The 23,902-nt window shown below is 42.3% G+C and overlaps 1 protein-coding gene across 1 annotated transcript in view; it reads left to right on the top strand.

The window, feature by feature from the left end:
- The window catches only part of p3h2 (prolyl 3-hydroxylase 2), a 157,038-nt gene extending 138,678 nt beyond the window's left edge, over window positions 1-18,360 (top strand). Inside the window, exons 7-15 of the mRNA XM_043702558.1 lie at window positions 1,197-1,249; window positions 2,152-2,249; window positions 2,783-2,910; window positions 3,005-3,100; window positions 5,993-6,143; window positions 8,687-8,804; window positions 9,350-9,425; window positions 12,097-12,237; window positions 14,797-18,360. Coding sequence (XP_043558493.1) covers window positions 1,197-1,249; window positions 2,152-2,249; window positions 2,783-2,910; window positions 3,005-3,100; window positions 5,993-6,143; window positions 8,687-8,804; window positions 9,350-9,425; window positions 12,097-12,237; window positions 14,797-14,889 — 954 coding nt within the window. The 3' untranslated portion in view covers window positions 14,890-18,360. The remainder of the gene's footprint in view (window positions 1-1,196; window positions 1,250-2,151; window positions 2,250-2,782; window positions 2,911-3,004; window positions 3,101-5,992; window positions 6,144-8,686; window positions 8,805-9,349; window positions 9,426-12,096; window positions 12,238-14,796) is intronic.
- The last annotated feature ends 5,542 nt before the right edge of the window (window positions 18,361-23,902 follow it).

Raw genomic sequence — 23,902 nt, 5'->3', positions numbered from 1 at the left:
TCACCTGGTCTATAGTACATTAATGTTTCTCATCCAATTTTTAATATATATTGTAAATCATTGCAGCTTGTTATGGATAGGCTGGACCCCCTCAAAACATTTTAAGAAGGTAGCCCAGGCCCTAACCTTTTTAAGCAGATGTACAGTGGATATTCCAGGAGTGATGTAGCTCGTCAAACACTCTGCTTTCAACAAAACCACATTTATTTAAGCATTACAGATGAAACACAAACAAAAGAAAACAGAATTTAGAATAACTTAACTGATTTGATAACCCAATCAACACTGTATCACAACTTGATGAAGCTATTGCAATCCCTGCAATATCCCATAAATACACCCCTTGCAAAAGGTAAATTCAAACACAGCTTCTTACACGCAGGAGTTTTTGGAGAGAAAGTCCAGGTAAGGCCTCTGTTGAAACATGGAATGTCTTTTTACTATAGCTGCTTCAGCAGTTTTCTGACTCCCAGCTAAAAAACTAAACCAAACTAGAAAAAACAAATCCCGAACTGGGAGAACTGGCCACTCCCCATCATTGTTTTCAAGTAACATTTCCAGACATATTGGCACTTCTGTCTTTAAGACCCCTCTTGAAGAAAACCAAGGACAACATAACCTTATTAAAGGGGCAGCATTGTTACAGGCTACAACACAGACCTGCCTCTGTGCATTGGCTACAACACAAATTATTGATAGCATTACCCTCTTATGGAGAGGTCTTGCATCCTCTGACACGTCACGAGCTTACTACACTCTCTCTGACTGCATTCAGTGGAAGAGAAGCCAGGAAAGTAATTTATCATGTCAGATAAACCGAGATGTGTGTTGTACCTGCCCTAAGAGGCATTAGTGGGGACAGTATGGAGAGAGCTATACTCTGTATTGAACCGCATGCTGTACCTGTCCTGGGAGTGTTTGTTGGAGACAGTGGAGAGAAAGATTTAGTCTGTTTCTAACACCATGCCATTGCGGTTTTGTGAATGATTGATGCTAAAATGTAAATCTTTCCAGTCCCTGCTTATCCTCCTGAGGTGAGGAACAAAATTCTTTATTGTTTTTCACCTTTTGACCTGTGCAGAAAGCTATACTCTGAAGCTGCAAAACTTACTTTCCTTGGCTATTTTAGACTTCCTGATATTATGCATTAATTTTAGATGTTGAATTTAATTTCTGGATTTTTCTTCTGATTTTAGATTAACTGGACTGTCTCTGGAACGAAACATGAAAATCAGGATCATCCTAAGAGGTAGGAGTTATGGGATCGTCCCCTCTTGCAGCTTTAGAAAGGTATCACCCAAAATGCTACAGTTTATTGAAGCGACTAAAAATTCCCACCATTACAGATTGTACCATTCCACATTTGTTTGGATTTTTGTTCACTTTCTCCATCTGCATAGATGTATCTTTTGAATCAGTTGGAACCCCATGGCTAGGTAATAAATATGTGTTGCCGTTACACATACAAATGTTGCAATGTTCCTACTCCTGAGCCAGGAGGTCTGGATTCAGGTTCCACCTGATCCAGAAATGTTTAATAACGCCTTCATTACTTCTTACCAGCACAGTGTCCTGTTCTCATGAGCTTCTAGGCCAGCATCAATTCCAGTTTTAAATTCTCGTCCTCATATTTGACTACCTCCACCGTCTCTCCCACCTCCGTATCTCTGTGACCTCGTACAACCCTCCAAGATCTCTGCGCTTTTCCAACACTAGCCTTTTGAGAATTCCCTGTTTTCCATCACACTGCTGTTGGTATCTGTGCCCTCTACACCCTGTGGTTGTAAACTCTGGAACTCCCTCCCTAAACCTCTCCACCTTTCTCCCTTCCTCTTGGACACTCTTCTACCTTGACCCCTACCCCAGCCACACTTTCTGTGGGTTGAGGTCATATTTTCTCTGATTACCATCCTGTGAAGCATGCTGGGACATTGGTACATGTTAAAAATACCCTTGAAATACCAGTTGATCCTAACAGAAAGTATCTGTTTCCTAGACAACCGGGCCTCAGGCTGAGGATTTTGTTATCGGTTTAAAGATGGAGGGGTGTAACTCCTTACTGGGTGAGATGGAGTTTGAGATGAGGTGCTGCCTCAATTGATGGACAGAAGATGATGGGATTATAATTCTAACCTGTCTTTCCACCAACAGACGGTTGCCAGGTGAAGAAGAAAGTTTGAAGGAACCAGAAATGCCAACGAGCCAGAAGAGAAAAGTTGAGAGAAAGGTTCCACAACAGAGACAAGAAGGTAAAAGAATAAATCCAGATGACTGACTGACTGTGGCTGAGAGAGAATGGATCAGACACTGACCAGGAATCCCTTCCCAGACACGTCTCCATTTCATTGACCGCCTTTGGAAATTGAGAAGTTCCTCTCCTCTTCATGGAGTAACTCTCTAAACAGCATCCACATCCATCCCCTCCTCTCCATACCCCTCAATCCCATCCACATCGCCTCCTCTCCATATCCCTCAATCCCATCCACATCGCCTCCTCTCCATATCCCTCAATCCAATCCACATCCATCGCCTCTTCTCAACGCCTCTCGATCTCAATTCCTGAAGAAGGGTTCATGCCCGAAACGTTGATTCTCCTGCTCCTTGGATGCTTGATTCTCCTGCTCCTTGGATGCTGCCTGATCTGCTGCGCTTTTCCAGCAACACATTTTCAGCAGCCTCTCGATCTCACTCCTCTCTATCCCACCTAACCAGCTCCCAGTGACTGATGGCTGCTGGGTGTTTTGAGGCACCTGGTTTCACTGAGCTCTATGTCTCCTTTCAGGTGGACCCCTCCTCTATGACCGGGTGAAACTTGTCTATGATTCGCAGCAAATGAATGGGAGCCAGCGAGTGCTCCTTGACGATGTGATCACTGCACAGGAATGCCATGAGCTTTTCCACTTGGCTAGTGTGAGTGTCCCTGAGGTTTTGTTGGTGTTGCTGATGTGTCTATCCCACCTGGAACCTTTCTTTCCTCCTAATCAGGTTGTCCATATTTTCACAGTCCATCACGCTGGCAGGAGATGGTTACAGAGGCAAGATGTCACCACACACACCTAATGAGCGCTTTGAAGGAGCAACTGTCTATAAGGCCCTGGTGGTGAGCAAATATTCTGGAATTCAGGTTTTTACAACAACACCCTTCAAGCCCACAACTGCTACTCTCGGGAAAGACTAGGGCAGCAGATACATGGGAGTGCCACCACCTACAAGTTGCCCTCCAAGCCATGCACCATCCTAACTTGGAAATATATCACCATTCTTTAACTTAACTTGAACAATTGGCAGAGGGTAGTTAGAAATACTAAGGTGCGACATTAACTATATGCATAAGATCATAACACAGGATCAGAATTAGGCCTGTTGAGTTTTTTTTCCATCGTTTAGTCATGGCTGATTCTTCTGCCTTCTCCCCTTAACCCTTGATCCGGTTATTATTCGAGAACCTATCTATCTCTGTCTTTAGTAAATACAGTGATCTGGCCTCCTCAGCATTCTGCAGCAATGAGTTCCAAAGATTCACCACCCTCTGGCTGAAGAAATTCCTCCTCATCTCGGTTCTAAAGGGTCGTCTCTTCGCTCTGAGGCTGTGCCTTCATGTCCAAGTCTCTCCTACTGGTGGAAACATCTTTTCCACATCCAATCTATCCAGGCCTTTCAGTATTCTGTAGGTTTCAATCCGATTTTCCCCCGTCATCCTCATACAGACTCAGTCCTCAACCGCTCCTCATATGACAAGCCTTTTACCTCCAGGATCAGTCTTTTAAACCTCCTCTGGAACCCTTCCATCATCAGATATGGGGCCCAAAATTGCTCACAATATTCCAAATGTGGTCTGACCAGAGCGTTATACAGCCTCACCTGAATCCATCTCACATATATTCTAGCCCTCTTGAAATGAATGCCAAAATTGTGTTTGCCTTCCTAACTGCCAACTGAACCTGAATGTTAACCTTAAGAGAATCCTGAACTAGGACTCCCAACTCCCTTTTCTGCTTCAGATTTTCAAAGCCTCTCCTCATTTAGAAAATATGCCACTTCCCACCAAAATACATAACCTCACACTTTCCCACATTGTGTTAAATCTGCAACTTCTTTGCCCACTCTCCAAGTCTCCAAGCCTGTCTAAGTCTGTCTGTAACCTCATCGGTTGCTCAATATTATGTATCTGTGTCATCTGCAAACTTAGCCCTTAGTCCCTTAAAACCCAAACACACGCACACTTATTCACCGTTTAAAATAGACTAAAGACCAATAGTTTAACATGTATACTATGGTTGAAAAAAGAATATTGACAGGGTAAGCAACATTCTGAAGATTACAAGTCCAGATTTGAAGCCTGGGTTAAATTGTTGCTGTTTTTTGATGTTTATCACTGGAGACATATTGTTTTTTGTTGGGTGATATTCATACTTTAATTAAACCAATTGATTGAGTGGACCTTGGTCTTGTAAGAATTCTTTCTTCTAAGGTTTTCCTCCATATGGAGGGAGAGTAGGAGAGATTGATGCTTTTTGGTTGCAGGCTCTGGATGTTTCTCTCTCCTAACAGTTCTAGCATTAAATGCACTGCAAATTGACCAATCGTAGCGTTGTTGTCAGGCAGAATTTCCTGAACTCATTTGATTCTTTGTGCCACTCAGTATTTAATGCCACCTCTTAGGGTTTCAAGAAATAAAAGTGTATTGCATGGATCAACAGGAGTACACTGGGGAGTGTCCCAGACACAACCATCTTCAGCTGCTTCATCCATAAGGTCAGAAGTGGGAGTCCAAGTTCAGGATAGCACAATGTTCAGCCCCATTCATGACTCCTCAGATTCTGAAGCAGTCCATGTCCACATGCAGTAAGACCTGGACAATATCTAGCTTTGGGCAGATAAATGTCAAATAACATTTGTGCCACACAAGTGCCAGGCAATGCCCATCTCCAGCAAGAGAGAATCTAGCCATTGTCCCTTGGCATTCAATGGCATCGCCACCACTGAATCTCCCACCACATTGTGGGGGTTACAGTTGACCAGAAACTGAACTCTTACAGCCATAAAAGTATTGTGGCTACAATAGCAGGTCAGAGGCTAGGAGTGTTGCAGTCAGTAACTCAGCTCCTGACTCCCAAAAGCCTGACCATGAACTACAAAGCAGAAATTAGTAGTGTGATGGAATACTCCCCACTTGCCTGGATGAGTGCAGTTCCAACAACACTCAAGAAACTTGACACCATCCAGAACACAACAGCCCGCTTGATGGGCACCACACCCACGACCATTCATTCCTTCTACAACTGATGCCCAGTAGCAGCAGTGTGTACCTTCGACAAGGTGCACTGCAGAAATTCACCAAAGTTCCTCAGCAACACCTTCCAAACCATGACCACTTGCATCAAGAAGGACAAGGGCAGCAGATACATGGGAACACCACCACCTCCAAGTTCCCTCCAAGCCACTCATCATCCTGACTTGGAAACATATTGCCATTCCTTCACTGTCACTAGGTCAAAATCCTGGCAATCTCTCCCCACAGGCATTGTGGCTCAAGCTACATCACATGGATTGCAGCAGTTCAAGAAGGCAGCTCTCTACCACCTTCTCAAGGGCAACTAGGACAGGCAATAAATCTGGCCCAGCCAATGATGCCCACATCCCACAAATAAGTAGTAATTTAAAAAAACGATAGCACATGATTTTCAAGTTGTAAAACTCTCCTGGGATTTTTTTTGCAGTAATCCAATCTCCTGTTCAGGTTATAGCCACATATTTAAAAACAAAATAATTTTGTTTCTTACTGCACTCCCCGATCCTACACCAGTTTCCAGATGAGCCTGTTTCTCTGCCTGACTGAGGTTATTTGTAGACCAATTCTTGTTTGAGGCAAGGGAGGAAGAGATTAGAATGTTTGCTCATGCATGTTGGATAGAATGTTTCAAATATAAAAGTCAGTGTTCCCCTTGTACCTAATCCTTTTAACTTTGATAATTCCATTCCTCTTTTTCAGTATGGCTATGAAGGTCGGATTCCATTGCACAGAGCCAGGTTATTCTATGATGTTAGTGAAAAGGCTAGGAAGATCATTCAATCCTATTTCATGTTGAACTCCACACTATACTTCTCATACACTCACCTGGTTTGCAGAACAGCTATCGAAGGTGAGAGGGTCCTTTCCGTAGACAGTGAATGATGATGGACCATGTCTTTGAAGAATGAGTGCAGACTTTTGCAACAAAGTAATTGTCTAAGATGAAGTTTTGTTGCGGGAACCCAGAGCGGGAAACTGTGACTGTTGGTGAGGTTGATGTATCGATTGAGTGGAAATGAGGGTACCTGGGATTATTCTCTCGAGACCAAAGAAAGTTAAGGCAGATATTGAGCGAAAAAGATTTAAAATCTCAAGGGGTTCTGATAAAGTAAATACAGAGAAAGTGTTTCCAATGGAAGGAGGGAAGGTGAATGGAGGGACACAGATAAAAGAGAATCTGCAAAAGAACCACAGGGATGGATGAGAACTTTGACTGTATAAAAAAATGTATTTTTGATTTATTCATTTATGAAAGTGGTAAGACCAGATAGGGATGACTGTTCCCTATTGAGGTTTTACAATTGGTACAGTGATTACAAGCTCACAATTAGGCTAGTTCTTTATTCTACTTATTAAAAATCTATCATGGTGGGATTCAAATCCACATTCCAAGAACAATGGCCTGAGGTTCTGGATGAGCAATCCCAGTGATATTACCACTCTGCCACCACCACACCCAATGGTACAATGGTTTCAATACACTGCCTGAACAGCTGGTGAGTATAGATACAATAGGAACTTCCAAAGATTCATCACAGGTTTAACTGGCTGAATGACCTTGTATGACGTATTGCTCTTTGTATTGTCAGATGCAGAGCATTTGCAGCTAACCTCCCATACTTCCAGCACCTAGAAACCCCCCTCCCCCCGAGGCTAGCTACAACTAAAGTACTTGACAATTTCCCAGGAGAAACCAGCTCTGTTCTGTAAACTGTCTGTGACTCTTCACTGCCTGTTGCAACCACTGGATTCTCACTATTTGAAATGCAGCTGGAAAGTCACCAGATCTATTGTGAAATTGTGCATTGTGAAATCTACACTGTGTCAGAGTGGATTAGTCAGTAGCATTTCTTAAGAAGCACACCACAAAAAATGGCTCAGCAGGAGGAAACCTGGTGATTGTTGACAGCGGTTGTAGTGGCTGTAGCTTTTTGTCTTGTGCAGATTAGGACAGTTTGCAAGCATTCCAAATTTCAAATAATCACAACAATTTATACTAGAGGAGAAAGGGTTTTTTCAGTGATTGATAATCTAGTCTATCCCTATTGCTTGCTCCATGACAACCCCATGATTAAGCAGAGTTGACTTGCCAATGAATCAACACCTTTAAAAGGTATGTGAATGATTTGAATTTTGGCATACTTGCATTTTTCCTGATCAGTGTGAGGCAGAAAGCTTCAGCAAAATTTTGTCTCTCTTCAGCAACAACACAAGACTTCATGAAGGTTGGTCAAAGTGCAATACAGATTGAACAGGATCATCCCAGGTTTTAAAGGGTTCTGTCATGAGGACAGATTCATGAATTAGGCTGGGCTTTTTATGAAGTTAGAAAATGAATAGATTATCTAAAAACAACAGAGAAGCAGCAGGTTAAACCAGCATGTGTTTGAGAGTTTTTGGATCGAGCGATGCAATTAATTGCAGTGCTCCAGCTTGCTCCTCCCCATGTTCCCTTCAAATGTTTATCCAAATCATAACAAAATGCTGTAAGAGAGAATCTGTTTCCTTGTGTTCTATCTTGTTTGGTAGTGAATACTGTTCCATCAGTGTCCCTCTGGTTACTGAGACCGTGCAACAGCAAACTTTGGCTCCTTACAAAATCACAAACTTCAGTCTCAGAACATAATCATCACCCTCTTCCCTGAAGCCATTGTCTCCATTTTCCTCTGCACCCTCTCCAAGGTCTTGAGGTGGCTTTGAAAGTGTGTGGCCCAGAATTGGTTACAATCTAAGGCTTTACTAGAGTTTTACTGCTGAGTGAGGTTTTTATAACGGTCACCGGGCTGGGAAAGCAGATCAATGTTCCTGTGTCAATTTTCTCACATGTTGCTATTTCTAATAGTTTGATACCCCAGGAAAAGAACAGGCAGAAACACAGTCTTCCCACATGTTGGAATGTCTGCTTATTTGTCCACTCCAGCTCTCTGAACTTACTGAACACTACTGTCTTTAAGGTACACTTACATACAAATTGAGATCAGGAGTAGGACACTTGGCTCCTTGAGCCTGCTCGGCCCTTCGCTATGATCATGAATGATCTGTTTGTGCACCCACGGTCCCTTCTGCATGTCCTTGCATACCATTGCTGTTGTTTGCCTGATCATTGAACTGGAAAAATGCCATGAAATGAATGAAATTGGAGCTTTTCAAATCTGATGAGTTGTGAGAAGGGAGTGTGCGTACATGATCAGATTATTTATGATCCTAGCGAAGGGCCGAGCAGGCTCAAGGAGCCAAGTGTCCAACTCCTGATCTCAATTTGTATGTATGTTTATATTTGTATGTGCCAGTTAAAGAGAGTTGTGTTCAGGCAGTTCAGACAACTGGAGTGGACAAATACTGGATTTCACTCTAAGATGTGCAGTGGGCTGACATTTTGAACATACCTTCCAGGCCAACAAGACAATCGTAATGATCTGAGCCACCCAATCCATGCCGATAACTGCCTCCTTGATCCAGATGCCAATGAGTGCTGGAAGGAACCACCAGCTTACACTTACAGGGACTACAGGTAATGGGGTGTACTATCAACTGTGTGCATATAGGGGTCAATGGTAATGGGGTGTACCATCATCTGCATGCATATAAGGGTCAACAGTAATTGGGCATATTCTCACCTGTGTGTAAGTGTGGATTACAGGAAGTGCTGCTGAATGTGTCATCCTGAGATAACCAAAAGAACTGCAGATGCTGGAAGTCCGAAACGAAACCTAAATTGCTGGAAAAGCATAGCAGGTCTAGCAGCATCTGTGAAGAGAAATCAGAGTTAACATTTCGGGTCTGATGACCCTTCTATTTTTGTTTCTGATATACAGCATCCACATTGCTTTTGGTTTTATCTAATGAGGTGAAGGTGGCCAATGAATGATGTGAAATGAGATTTTATTCCATATTTATGAATAAATTTAAATTCATTGGCTTCTACAGTGGGATTTCGACTCCTGCCACTGGTATTGGAACCATCTCTCTCTCCCCTCCTGGCTATATGGTCTATTTACATTTAATTGCATATGTTCCCTCTCCCTCAGTGACCTGTCTATATTCCTTTGTCTCCAGTGCCATCTTGTACCTAAATGGGGATTTTGAAGGTGGAGAATTTATCTTTACCGAAATTGATGCGAAAACCATCACGGTGAGTATGATGTATGTGACCTTGAGTAATGAGCAGTACTTATTGTTCATTTGTACCTTCTGAAGGATGAGTAATCCTGCTGGGTATCTGAGCACTTCCTCATTCAGGTCAGTGGATTCTGAACATAGAATTATACCACAGTGATGCGCCTTAACGTTGCTACAACTCTTCAGCTATTCCTGATTTGGAAGGAAATGCTGATTGAGTCAACAGACCTTTTGTCCCCAGATACTTTTAATTCACTCCCAGTTCACAGTGCAGTGAGCATCAATTGTGCTGATCATGAAGGGTTTCCAACTGAAGTAAGTTTTGAATTGACTTGAACTGAAGTGGCCATGAGTGCAATTGGGGAATGCATTGACAAGCTCATTGAAGTTTGATCAAAATAATACTATTTCCTGACAAAGGAACAATGGCCAATAGCCTCCAAACTCCAGAAAATAAAATGATCAAGTAGAGTCCGCATGGATCTAATATATTAGGATATTAAGAAGGTAGTTGGTAAAATACCACACATCAAGCTACTTCTATAATAAGAAAGTTATGTTGGAGGTGGTATATTAGCACGGATAGAGGATTGGCTAACTAATAGAAAACAGAGGGTTGGGATGAGAGGGTCATTTTCAGGATGGTCCCCTGTAACTAGTGAAGTGCCACAGGGGTCAATGGTCAGGCCACAATCATTTTCAATATGTGTTAATGACTTGGATGAGAAAGTGAATGTACTGTAGCCAAGTTTGTGCATGACATTAAAAATAGGTGGGAATACAAATTGTGAGGATAGCACAGTGGGTTAAGTGAGTGAGTGTAGTCTTGGCGAATGTAATATAATGTGGGAAAATGAGGTTATGCACTTTGGCAGCAACAATAGAAGAGCTGACAATTATTTAAATGGAGAAATACCGCAGAAAGCCACACTAGAGGAATTTGGGAGTCTTTGACCATAAGTCACAAAGCTAGGATCAAGTTCATGAGGTAAGAGGGAAAGCAAATAGAATATTCACTTCAAAGAGAATAAAGTATAAAATTAGGGAAGTTCTGCTGAAACTATACAGGACTCTTACTTAGAACATACAAATACATTTGAGCCCCTTTTCTAATGGGGATATACTGGCATTGGAGGCAGTCCAGAGAAGGTTCATTCGTCTGATGCATAGTACGGAGGGACTGTCTTATAAGGACAAGTCGAATGGATTGGGCCTATACTCATTATAACTTAGAAGAATAACAGGTGACCTCATTGAGACATACAAGATTCCTGGGAACTTGACAGGGTAGATATGGAAAGATTATTTTGCCCTTGTGGGAGAGTCTAAGAGCAGAGGCACAATCTCAAATTAAGGGGTCATACATTTGTGTCAGAGAGAAACGGAGGAATTTCTTCTCTCTGGGAGTAATCTATAGAATTCTTTACTGTAGAGGGCTGTTGAGATGAGTTAATTAAATATATTCAGTGCTGATATAGACAGATACTTAATCAGTAGAGGAATTCAGAGTAATGGAAAAAGAGAAGGAAAATGGAGTTGAAGATGATCAAATCAGATGTGATCTCATTGAGCACAGTTGATGGGCTGAATGGTCTGGTTCTGTTCCTGTATGTTATTAGCTTATGTCATATCATTGTAGAAGAGAACTATGAGACTGGACATTATTAATGGAGAAGGGTGTGGCCTGGACTGGAAGGTACTTGATGCCTTAACACTGGAGTTACTCGGAACTAGAGGAAAATGTCTCTGCTGGTTGGAATCCTTGTGTAACTTTAATCCTGAGATAGATAGATTCTTTATCAGGAGAGGAATCCAGCGTTACAGGGAAAGGGCAGGAAAGTGGAGAGGGGGAGTATTGGACCGGCTGTGATCCTGTGGGGGAGCAGATTCAACTGGCCACAAAGCCTGCTTCTGTTCCTATTTCTTATGGCCTTATGATTAGGAGCAGGTCAGAGACTAGGTTTCCTGCAACAAGTTACTCAGCTCCTGACTCTGTAAAGCCTGGCCACCACCTCCAAGTCACAGATCAGACTTGTGATGTCATACTCTCCACTTACCTCAATGAGTACATCTCCAACAACACTCAAGAAACTTGACATCCAAGACTTTGCAGCATAGTTGGTTGGCATCACATCTACTCCTTCCACTGTCGATGCTCAGTAGCAGCAGTGTGTACTGTGTACAAGAGAAACACTGCAGAAATTCATCAAAGATCCTTAGACAGCATCTACCAAATGCACAACCAATTCCATGTATAAGGACAAGGGCAGCAGATATGCACCACCACCTCCATGTTCCCCTCCAAGCCATTCGCTGTCCTGAATTGGAAATATATTATGGTTCATCCAGTGTCAATGGGTCTAAGTCTGGAACTCTCTCACTAATAGCATTGTGGGTTGACCTACACCGCAAGGCTGTTACCAGTTTGATGAAGGCAGCTCATCACCACCTTCTCTTGGGGCTATTAGGGATGGGCAATAAATACAGGCCCAGAGGCAAATCTGACATCCCATGAATGATTTATTTTTTAAAAAAACGATTCTAAGAACTAGGAAAAGTGCATTTTTCTTTGACAAAAGAGAATGGTTTTCTGGTTGACTGGGTATGATGTATTTGTTGGAATGTTCCTTATAATAAATTTTTGATATGCATTTAGTCTCTGATTCTTTGACCTTGCTGTGCAGGCTGCAGTGAAACCACAGTGTGGTCGAATGGTTGGATTTTCATCTGGAGAAGAGAATCCACATGGAGTAAAAGCTGTCACCAAGGGCCAGCGGTGTGCTGTGGCTTTGTGGTTCACATTGGATCCACTCTTTAGAGAATTGGTGAGTCGGTCTGAAACTGTTTGATTTAAAGTCATTCTCAGATTCTGGTGCATTTAGTGAGAGCAGGTACATCCTCAAAACTGATTCCTCACAATGACCCTGAACTGCATTGGTGACTGGCTGTGCAGGTACCATCAAGGCTCTATAGAAACTCATCCAATGGATTTGGGAGGAGAAAGAACAATCTATTTAGGTATTTCCCCCTTTTGTGTGTCAGGATTTTCCTGCTAAGGACATTCTCCAGAGTTACTTCCTATGGCTGAGGGAGTCCTTCTGATGACCGTGTGGCTTTAGACCTTCCAGAGGAACTTCTAATATACTGTTTAGTCCCAGAAACATCCAAGTAAAATGGCGAACAGCAGCAATTCTCTATTGCAAAGTGAAGGGGCTCTGTAGATTCTGTTCCAGAGATTTGGATATCCAAGAAACTTCTTCACAATCCTGACATTGCTTCCTGATGATATGACTGCAACTATCTTAAGCAGAATCTGGAACAGGCACCTTGAAAACCCAGACTGGTGTCACACCAATGCTGTGTGTTAGACCCTGTATTATTTCTAATCCACACACACACACACACACACACACACACACACACACACACAGTCTATCACCACATCAAAGATCAGATGCCCTCCGATGGTCAGTATCATGACCACTCGCTGGGACATTCTTTCACCTTTGTTGTTTCTAAGCCAATATGTTACTTATTACCTGAGACATGCATGACCTGCAGGATGTAATGACTGCAGCGTTTTTACCAATCTGCACATATTTTACAAGCCATTCGTTATCTCTTAATTTCTGCACAGAAGTAACTCAGGTTACTGAATGAAAAAAATAAAACTCACATCAACCCTGATCTGGTTGGCCAAATATTCCAGCTCCCAAACATAATGATGGAAGGAGAGACTCAGGAATGTGTTGACCTCTTCCCGTTCCTTGGCAATCACTTGTCACAAAAGGCCACTGTTGATGAGAAGACCCAACACCAGATCAGTTGTCATAGCCCAGCCTTCCACAAACAATGGCAGCGAGTCTTTGGCAATAAGGACCACTGCCAGTCAGTGAAATGTTTTTGTGTGGATTTCAGTTCTTGTTACCACGCTCCTGAAATACACTGTATATCAGTGACAGACAATACTGAGAGAGAAATTCCATCAGAAATGCCACTGGCACGTTCTCCTGATTCAGTGGGAGGATCATTGAACAAATGCTGGTGTTTCTCTTGAAGTCAGCTCCATGGTCTATCTGGGAACAGTCCTTGAAGATCAGCGGTGACAGACTGCTCGCTGTGACCACAAAGCTGAAAACTGTCTCCCCAGCTAAGTCCTGCTTTCTCAATCCTCAAACAGCCTCTTATTGCAGCAGATGATAAAGACACTCTGAAGCTCTCCTTGAAGCATTGACATTAATGACTGCAAGGGGATTGTTACACATTGTTCAAAATGGCAGAGACCTGTCTATTGAGCTGTATCGCTCTTTGAATCCAAACATAATGACAAGGCAGGGCAGCAGTAGAGAGGAGAAGGAGACCAAAGCTGCTGTCTGAATCCCACTGCCTCATGGGACATCCTTCCCCATGTGCCCAAAGAATTCTCCAATGCCCAGGATGATCCATGACAGAAACTCAATGACCGTGAGTGTACCTGCCCCTTGATTTGAGCTACCGTGATGACAGGATTATGATAGGAGAGTGATACGGAGCAATGATATTGACAGATCTCTGTCTAGGTGGTAAAAACAATGACTGCAGATGCTGGAAACCAGATTCTGGATTAGTGGTGCTGGAAGAGCACAACAGAGCTGGAAGTTTGGAACTAGGGTGAGGTGGGGGAAGGGGAAATGAGGAAACTGTTGAAGTTCACTGTCTAGTTGAAGATCTCTGTCTAGTCTCTGCTCAGGCATTCCAATCAGTGGGTCTGACATGAGGCACTCTGTCCCAAATTCACATTGAAGCCTTGATAGCTGATTCTGGTTCATGTTTGTTGGTATTCTGTCCAAGAGGGGAGATTCCAGTTAACTCGCAAAAGCTTTGTTGAAATGGTCCCATTTACTCCTGTTCTTCTTGCTTTGGGTGGGGCTCATTCATCTGAGACACTCCAAGGAAGCTTCTCCACATTATTTCTCTTTGCTTTTTGACTGTTGTTGTACTTGTCATTCTCTTTACCAGTCCCAAGATGTTGCGCTGTTGGGAGGGGATAGGAGTAGGCCCATTGGGGATGCAGGGGTTATATGGGGGAGGGTTGTGGGGATGTTGGGCAAGGGCAAGTCTGGGTATTATGGGGATATTGCGGAGGATAAAGTGTGGGGGAGGAGGGATGCAGGACAAAGGGGGTTGAGGGTGTAGGTGGGGTGGGAGTGATTGTAGAGTGATTGTCGGCCGGGGTGAATGTATGAAGATTGTTGCTTCAGCCATTCCCTGCTCCCCACCCCTACCAACACTCCCCCAGTAATTTCCCTTGCTACTGGAGCTGTCCTGCACCTTCCTGAAGGGGTTAATGCAGTGACTGAGTTTACATCAACTCAAAGGTCTTCTTCCTCCTTTTTTATCCTCAGGAAAGAATCCAAGCTGATGAAGTGGTTGAGTTAATATCACTGGCTGAGAGACTGGACGACAAGCTCATCATAAACCCAAGGGATGAATTGTGAAAAATTCTTCATTCATATTTATTTAGTCTTCCCAGCAACCTTAATAGAATGTTCTAATTTTCTGTACAAACTGTAAAATTAAGTTGTTCAGAGATTCTTTTCTAGTGTTGGTTTTTGCAAATTGAATTTTATTGTAAACTGATAATTGCCTTGTTTTAGAGAGTGAGTTCTGGGTTTTCACTAATATTTGAACTGGATTTTGCTATCAGCTGTGAGATGCAGGTTTTAACACACAGTAACCCTCAGGGAAAAGAACAAAGCACTTTGTTCAGCTGTGATTGAGGTTGTACCACAAAACCTTGGGACTGGCTGTGTGCAGCCTCTGAATACACTGGCAATGAGACTGTGTACTGTTGCTCTGGGATTGTGGGGGTGAACCATCCTGATAGCACCACCCTGAACGTGTAAAGGGGAATTACTAGAGTGCATTCCCGTGGCTGAAAATCTGGAAATGAAATGCTGGTACTGGTAAAATTCACCACAAATCTGTCAGATTGTTGACCCTTTAGTGAAGGAGACCTGTTGTCCTCACCCACTCAGGATCTGTAGGTGAGCTGCAGACTCAGTGTGGCGCCATATTGTCTATCCTCTGATGTGGTGGACAATGGGCTCTTGTGGAAAAACCACCTCTGTGCATGTGAGATGGCCTCCCTCTGGACTTCAGTGACTGGTAGGAGAGGTTAACACCACCAGGAATGAGTAATCACCAAGAGCTGCAAAGAGTTGCTGACCCTACCGGCTCAAACCTTTGGGTTTCTGAGCAGCCCCTGGTGGCTGCTGCCTCGGGATTCAGCTGCCAGTCATTGTCAAGAGGCAAGGACAAGGTTAGAAAGACAACCTCTCTGTCTGCCCCAGGGGCTCTATACCATGCCTTTCCATCTCAGTCCAGCTGATGGCAGAAACTTGTGGTGATGGTTGAAAACATGGCATGAATTTACTTTGATGGGACAAGGAGGCTAAATCTGCCTCTGAGAGACACAGCCGCCAACCAGTTTATACTGCCCGTCTCACTAATGGAAGATCAGAGAGGGTCCAAGAGAAAGGAAAAGCTCTGACTACTAATGGGTTAGCGGTGACCAATTGGTTTAGTAGTCAGCCACCCCTCCCAATATTCACACATTGCCAGTGTTAGGGATGACTGCCAGTGTTAGAGAGGCACATGAAATGTCATCAGAGTCTTGTGCTGTCTCTACCCCCAAAAATAGTGAGGCATTGTATCAATTTGTTAATCCCACCCCATGAGAGTAGGAATGCACGTGCTCAGTTAGGTGCTTTCACGTTTTTTCATTAGCAACAGTTGTGTTATTACAAGAGAGCTGCATTACTGTCAGAATGTAAACAAGGGCACCCAGAGGACCCTAGTGAGCACAGCCTGTCAAACACGTGCAAGGCAAATGGACAACATACATTTAGATCTAATGTCGAGGAATCCTCATCGTTTGTCAGAAGCAGTGTCCATTGTGATATAAAGGTCCCACAAAAAGCAGGGCTTGCCATTCTGAGTTCCTTCCTTTTGGGCCTGAGCCCTAACTTAACAACTACACCACACTCACCACTGGGAACCTATGGTTGGGTTATTGTGGGAAAGTAATTAAAAATTCACTCCAAAACAATATATCTTTTGAGACTGGGCCTGAAACAGTTTGGTGCAGGGGTGGGGTGGGTAGCTTTACTCTGTGGCTAATTCTCAACTGGACCTGTCCTGGGAATGTTTCATGGGGACAATGTAGAGGAAACCTTACTTTGTATCTAACCCAGTGCTGTACCTATCTGGGGGTGTTTGATGGGCTCAGTATAGAGGAAGATTTACGCTATATATCAACCCAGGCTTTACCTATCTTGAGAGTGTTTACTGGGGGCAGTGTAGAGGGAGCTCTAATCTGATTTAACCCCATGTTTTACCTGTCCAGGGAGTGTTTGGGATGCCTGTGCACCTGAAATCAAAAACTTGCTACTGCTCAACACTAATGGGCCTCATCTTAAAAATAGAAATTTCACTGTTTAAAAATTGTATAGAAATTGTGGTCTGGCTTCCTGAGGGTGATTGTGTTCATTCTTCAATGGGAAGTAATACATTATTTTGTGGTTAAGAAAATATTATTTATAAAATAATTATTTTGTAGATACTATTGAAAATTATTTTTGCAAAATGAATCTACATTAATCTGTGAAATGTGTGCAAATTCTGTTCTTGAGATTCCCTCAAGTGTTATCATTATTGTGGGTTTTCACTGAAACAAGTTTGAACAATGTGATTGCTTTTGTTGCTATGTTTAAACAGCACCTCCCTTTGAAGTTGCTGCTGTGACATTGGTGACAGTAGATAGTCCAGATGTTTAAATATTTGTACATATTTGATCTCCAGCATCTGCAGTCCTCACTTTCTCCTAGACTGTTTTGAAAACATCAATATTTATTTCCTGGGTTCTCTAGCTTCATTTCTTTCTCCACAGTAAAAACTGATTATCTCTCTCATCTCATGAGGTTCAACACATCGTCCTAACTGCAGCAGGTTGACTCCTCCTGCAGAAATCCGTTCACCAACTTTACTTGAAAAATGGAATCTGTGACACTGTCTTCTGGTGTATTATTCAGAGTGACAGAAGGTGGGAAGTGGGATTCAAGGATCAGTATTACTGGGAACTGTATTCTCAAATTGGAGGAACAATTTGAGCTTTACGATCAGAAACACAATTTCCAAATTTGCGGTGACACTTCAATACTGACTTTCTCAATTTTTAGATTAATTTGAAGACATTATTAACTTGCAGAAATGGCTATAATTGATAAAACTATTCGAACAGGCCTTTATGAAGTGTTACATTTTAATAATAAGGATTTATTATTTGGAATCCAGAGTCAAATGGATTTGAAAGTATGAGTTTGTAAATAATTGTAATGATGCAGGTTAGTGAGAACATTGAAAAAAGCAAAACTGCACAAATAGAGTTACTGATGAAATGTTAGATTTGCAAAGCAGATGGGTTATGCTGGAACTTACAACCACAGACATTGGTTAAGGCAAGGAGCACAGAAGTGCTTAAGGAGCAGTAGATAAACATGAGAAAAAAGAAGCATGGGATTGAAAGTTACGCTGATACAAGAGGAACAGTGGGAGGAGGCTCAAGTGGAGCATGAACACGGGCAGGGACTGGGCCAAATGGCCTATTCAGTGCCCTACATCTTCTGTAACTGATCATTGACCTTCACTCCTTTTGCTGTCTGTCTGAATTGCTCCACCTTATCCCCTCTCTGTACCAATCCTTCTTGCTGCTTGCCCATTCACTTTGTGTGCCGAATTTGTTGTCATTCATTTAGCTTTTATTCTAAGATGCTTTAGCAGCTGGGAGGGTACTGAGGAATGTTCATTGTGTTATTATACTTTGATGCAACTTTTACTGAATTCCAGTTTTTTCAACACCATGAGAAAGGTGAGAAAATGTGATCCTGCAAATAAAATGTTAAAATTCAGTGTGCTGTGTCCAACTGAATTGCACAACAAACATCACTGAGGTGAGTTTAATAAATGACCTCCATAAAAGATCCCTGAGGAAATGGTGACCATAACATGGTAGAATTTAGCGTTCAGGTTGAGAGTCACAGATGTGGGTCAAAACAACTGTGCTCAGCTTAACAGCAGTAAATATAGAAGAATAAGGGCACACTTGGCTGTAGTAAACTTTGAAAAGAGTTTAACAGAAAAGATGCTTAAGAACAATGGCAGACATTTAACAAAAAAAGTCAGGCTTCACAGAAAGATATAGCCCAATGAGGAAGGAGGTTTCTAGGAAAGGGATTTTCTGACAATTAGTTAACCCAGAAGTTAAGAATCATACCAAATTGAAAGAAAAAGCATACAATGTAGCAAATATTAGTGGTAATCCAAAGGATTGGGAAATATTTTTAAAACTTGCAAGTAATATAAAAGCTTTTTTTAAATATATAAAAAGAGAGGCTAAGGTGAAAAAAAGAACTCTTGGAGAATGAGGGTGGGGAAATAATTTCATGGGGAATCTGGAAATGGCAGAGGAGTTGAATAAGTACATTACATCCGTCTACATGGTAAAAGATACTAATCACATCCAAAAATATTAAATCGAGGGACAAAGGGGATTGATGTGTGTGAATAAATACAATAACTATCACAGAAATCAAGTACTACGGAAACAAATGGAGCTAAAGATCAATAGGTCCTCTAAACCTGACCGAATGCATTCTAGAATATTAAAGGTAGTAACTGTAGAGGTAGTGGATGCACTGGTAGCAACCTTCCAGGTAGCCTTAGATTCTGAAAACAGCCACTATAATTTCTCACTCCTTAATAGGAATGTTAAAAATGTAACTTAGGCCCTGTTAGCTTAACATCTGTTCTTGAGAAAATATTGCAATAAATTATAATTTATAAATGCTGTGCTACTATATTCTTTGATAACATGATCAATCTAGATCAGCATATTTGCATGAAGAGGAAATCATGCCTGACAAATTCTTAATTGTTACCTGCACAAAAAAATTCTTATGATAAAGAGAAACCAGGGGATACAATGTATTTGGATTTCCAAAAGGTATTCAATGCAATACCACACCTAAATCTGCTTATTAATGTAAGTCTTTGGTATATTAGTTTGGATAGAGGATTGGTTAATTATGTTACTCTTGTTCATCCTGACATCTCTCAGCATAATGCAAAGCCTTCTGTTCTCCCATTAATGTTCTTTAGCTGTTGCATGTTGATTTCTAACAGAAGACAGAGTTGGGAATAAATAGGCATTTTCAGGATAGAACCTGGAGTGCCATGGACTGCATTTACAGGGTATTTACAATATATGTTAATGATGTGGATGAGAGAAGTAAATGTATTATAGCCAACTTTGCAGATGACACAAAAATAGGTAGGAAGGCAACTGCTAAAGATGACACACAGAAGTCTAAAGGTTAAGTGAAAGGGCAGAAATTTGGCAAGTAGAAGATCATGGAAGAAAATGTGAGTCTATACACAATATTCTTTCTACCAGAGGATCTGAGTATTATCTAAACAGAGAAAGCTGCAGCACAGAGGACTTTCTTTTGGGGAGGTGGGTGGGGGGGCAGAGGGTGATGGTGAGATTTGTAAGTTTCGTGTGTTACAGGAAAGGCAAATGGACTTCATTTCAGAGGAACTTGAGCAAAAACAGGGCAAGTCTCACTAGCTATACAAGGTACTGCTCAGACCGCATTTGGAATATGGCAAATAGGTCTGGTCCCCTGACCTTAGGAGGCTGGCCAGTGAAAATTCAAAAATTTATCCCAGTATGGAGAGAATCTATGAGGTGGTGTTGAATATACTTTATTTAGAACAAAGAGAAATGACCTTCTTGAAACATAGAATCCACCATCTTAACTTTCCACAAAGCACAAGTCAGGAGTGTAATGGAATACTTGCCTGGCTGAGTGCAGCTACAATACCCTTGAAAAACTTGAGACCATCCAGCACAAAACATGATTTGCACAACATCCATAAACATTAGTCTCTCCAACACCAACACTCAGTACCATGACTGTGTCCCATCTATAGGTTCACTTAATCAGCACCTTTCAAACCCAAGACCACTACCATCCAAAATGACAAGTGCAGCAGATACATGAGAACCGTGTCATTTGCAAGTCTCCCTCCAAGGCCACTCACTATCCAGACTTTAAAACGTATTGCCATTCCTTCATCAATGCTGGATTAAAATCCTGGAACCCTCTCCCGAACAGTGGTTAGACTCCAGCAGGAAGATAGTAACCATGGAGAGAGAACAAGCTAATGTTTTCAGTCTAGCACATTCAGTACAGATTCCAGCATCTGCAGCAATTTGCTCTTACAGTGGTTAGATTCTACTATAGTAAATGGACAACAGTTCAAGGCAGCAGCTTACCACCACCTCAAAGGCAAATGAAGATGGGCCAAACTTGTTGGGCTGGCAAGCCTGTGATGAAAGCCTCAGCCTGTGATGAAATTAAAAAGCAATATTATGTACCGGTTGGTTTGCTATAGTGATCTGATCTCTGCCTCTGCTGACATGTTTCTGGTAGCCATTTATCACATTACTTGATTTGGGTTAAGCATTTCTGGCACCATGCCATTATCTGGGAAGCTTGACTTGTTCGATCCTGTCATCAAAGACTGGGCCCAGTATGTGGAAAGAATGTTATTTTTTCAGGCAAATGACGTCAGGGAGATGAAAAGCAACGAGTCTCCTGTCAGGTGGTGGACCCGCAGCTTTTTTGGTTATTAGGAATCTAACTTTTCCCGAGGCAGCAGATACTAAAACCTTTCAAGAATGGACGGATACAGGTAAGGAATATCATGATGTTAAGCCTCCTCTAATTCTGAGATGCTATTGGTTTTACTCAGCAATTGAAGAGCCAGGGAATCCATATTGGAATTTTTGACAGGGTTAAGATGACTGGCAGAGGCATGTGATTTCGATTTAACTGTTAATGAAATTCTGAGTGACCTGTTGAGATTAATGATGTATCCGTGCAAAAGCACCCACTAGTTGAAGGCCAACTGGACTTCAAACAGGCACTACAACCGGCTTTAATCCCCAGAAAATGCAGTGAGTGCAAGATATTCCAATGCAAGTGATACTGTCGCCAGTCTGACTGAGCTTAGGGATACACCACTTGACCGAACCTAATTGCATAGTGTCACTTGAGACAAATCCTGAACAGAGGGACTCCAGGTCAGTCCACAGCCAAACCCCAAAACAAAGTCAAGCCTCAGCCAAATGGTTAAAATTTTCCTCAGAATCTGGGCCAGCAAGCCATTGTAATTTCTGCCAGTATGTGGAATCAAGACAGCAAAAGAGGCCCATTTGACCTAAATTGAATAAGAGAACTCATAGGTCAGTATCCAGGAGAATGCACACCCTGAAATTTCCACCTAGATCTGGTTTAGAACAGTTAAATTGTTTAGCAAAATTCAAATCAGAAGCAATCAAAATAATTGTCTGGTTAAATGGTCACCCAGTTGTAATAGAGGTCGATACCAGCACGGCTGTTACAGTAATTGCAGAACCAGTTTTTAACAAAATTCATTGTGGAGTCCAACCCTTAAGTTTGCACAAGACCTTGGCTAGACTGAAAACCTGTACCGGGCAACCTTTACAGATAAAGGTACTACTTTGATTCTGGTGAGATTATAATGGACTTGAGCATGATGGAGCAAAATTGGATGAGAAAAATTCAACCTGATTAGCTCAACATTTTTCAACTGAAAATGGCCACCTGAGTGAAGTCATAATTAAATACCTGAAAGTTTTTCAGGAGATTCTAGGGACTGTCAAAGGAGCAAGGCCACCTTGCATGTTGACCAGGAAGCAATTCCATGATTCTGCAAGGAGGATTTATACGCAAAACTGGCAGATGGGTTGTCCTTCATAAAGCTGGACATGAGCCATGCTTACTTGCAATGGCGGTTAGACAAGGATTCCCAGAAGTACACTTTTATTATTACAGACCCTATGACTATTAATTGTAGAGACTGCCATCTGGGGTATCATCAGCCTGTGCCATTTTTCAGCAGACAATGAGAGGTCATTTACAAGGTGTACCCCAGGTTGCCATTTATGTCCATTGATGTTTTTCCCAGGCAAGGGTAAGCCTTAGAAAGGAAAAATGTGGGTCCAGGCACCTCAAGTGACATACTCAAGCTATAGAGTCAACAAGACCGGGTTACACTTGTTGGAAGTTAAAATGATAATGATCAAAAGTGCCTCAGCTCCCACATCTGTGCCAGAGCTTCAGTCTTTCCTTCAGCTGGTAAATTATTACAGATCACTTCCATCCCAGCACCTTTGCATCAACTCTTTAAAAAGGGTTAGCCTTGAAATGGTCATGTAGCCAAACCATTGCTTTCAGGGAAGTGAAGAAATAATCATCCTCGAAGGTGTTGGCATACTATGACTTCAAACAAGGTCTGGTGTTGACATGCAAATGTCTCCCCATACAGCATTGGGGTCATATTAAATCATAGGTTGCCCAGTGGAGAGGAATGCCAAATAGCATATGTTTCCAGGACTTTGGCTAATGCCAAATACGCCCACAGAAGGAAGGCTTGGTGGTCATATTTGGTGTCAAAGTTCCATCAATACCTTTAAAGACGTAAATTTGTAATAATAGTGGACCACAAACCCTAGCGAGGTCTACTTAAAGAGGACAAGACAGCACCAACCCTAACTTCAGGCCGAATTCAGCGGTGGGCTCTAAAGCTAAGTGCATATCATTATAAGGAAGGAGCAAATTATTGAAGATGCTGGAATGTGTCCTGAAAACAAAAATGCTGGATATCACAGTAGGTCAGACAACATCGAAGCGATCATCGAGTCACGATGACTCCTTGTCAGAGCTGAATCATTTGTTCTCAGTGCGTATCATTATAAGTTGGAACACTGTCCAGGAGGCCAAGTAGAAAATATGGATGTATTGAACTGCCTCCCACTGGCAAATACACCACTAGTGGTATTGCTCACTGGAAGAGTCCGTAATGGTTTTAAGTTTTCAGACTTCCAGTCACAGCTGAAAATAGCAGGTATGGACACAAAGAGGCAGTCCTGGCAAAACTAAAACAGCTGGCGGCGATGGCAGAAACCAGAATTGAAACCCTTCTGGACCTGGAGAGATCAGATCACAGTACAGGACAGCATATTATTATGGGGTGCTAGAGTGATTGCCCAGAGCAATCGCCTTCAGATGCTGGCTGAACTCCACCAGGTTCATCCAGGGGTTTGAAAAATGAAAATGCTGGTAAGAAGGTGTGTCTGTTGGCCATGAATAGAAGCCTTGGAGACAAAAATGACTGCCAACAGTTCCACCACAGTCGTGGGAATGGCTGGGTAAACCCTGGACTCGGTTACATGTCGACTACGCTCGTCCTTTCATGGGCTCAATGCCCTTAGTCATTGTGGATGCCCAAAGTGGCTGGGTGCACAGTGCATAGAGTTCATTTTGTCAAACACAGGATAATGCTAGAAAAACTGCACACATC

The sequence above is a fragment of the Chiloscyllium plagiosum genome, chromosome 13, assembly GCF_004010195.1.
Source record: "Chiloscyllium plagiosum isolate BGI_BamShark_2017 chromosome 13, ASM401019v2, whole genome shotgun sequence".
Classification (NCBI taxonomy): Eukaryota; Metazoa; Chordata; class Chondrichthyes; order Orectolobiformes; family Hemiscylliidae; genus Chiloscyllium; species Chiloscyllium plagiosum.
The sequence above is the reverse complement of the archived record's forward strand: the minus strand, read 5'-3'. Positions and strand labels throughout refer to the sequence as shown.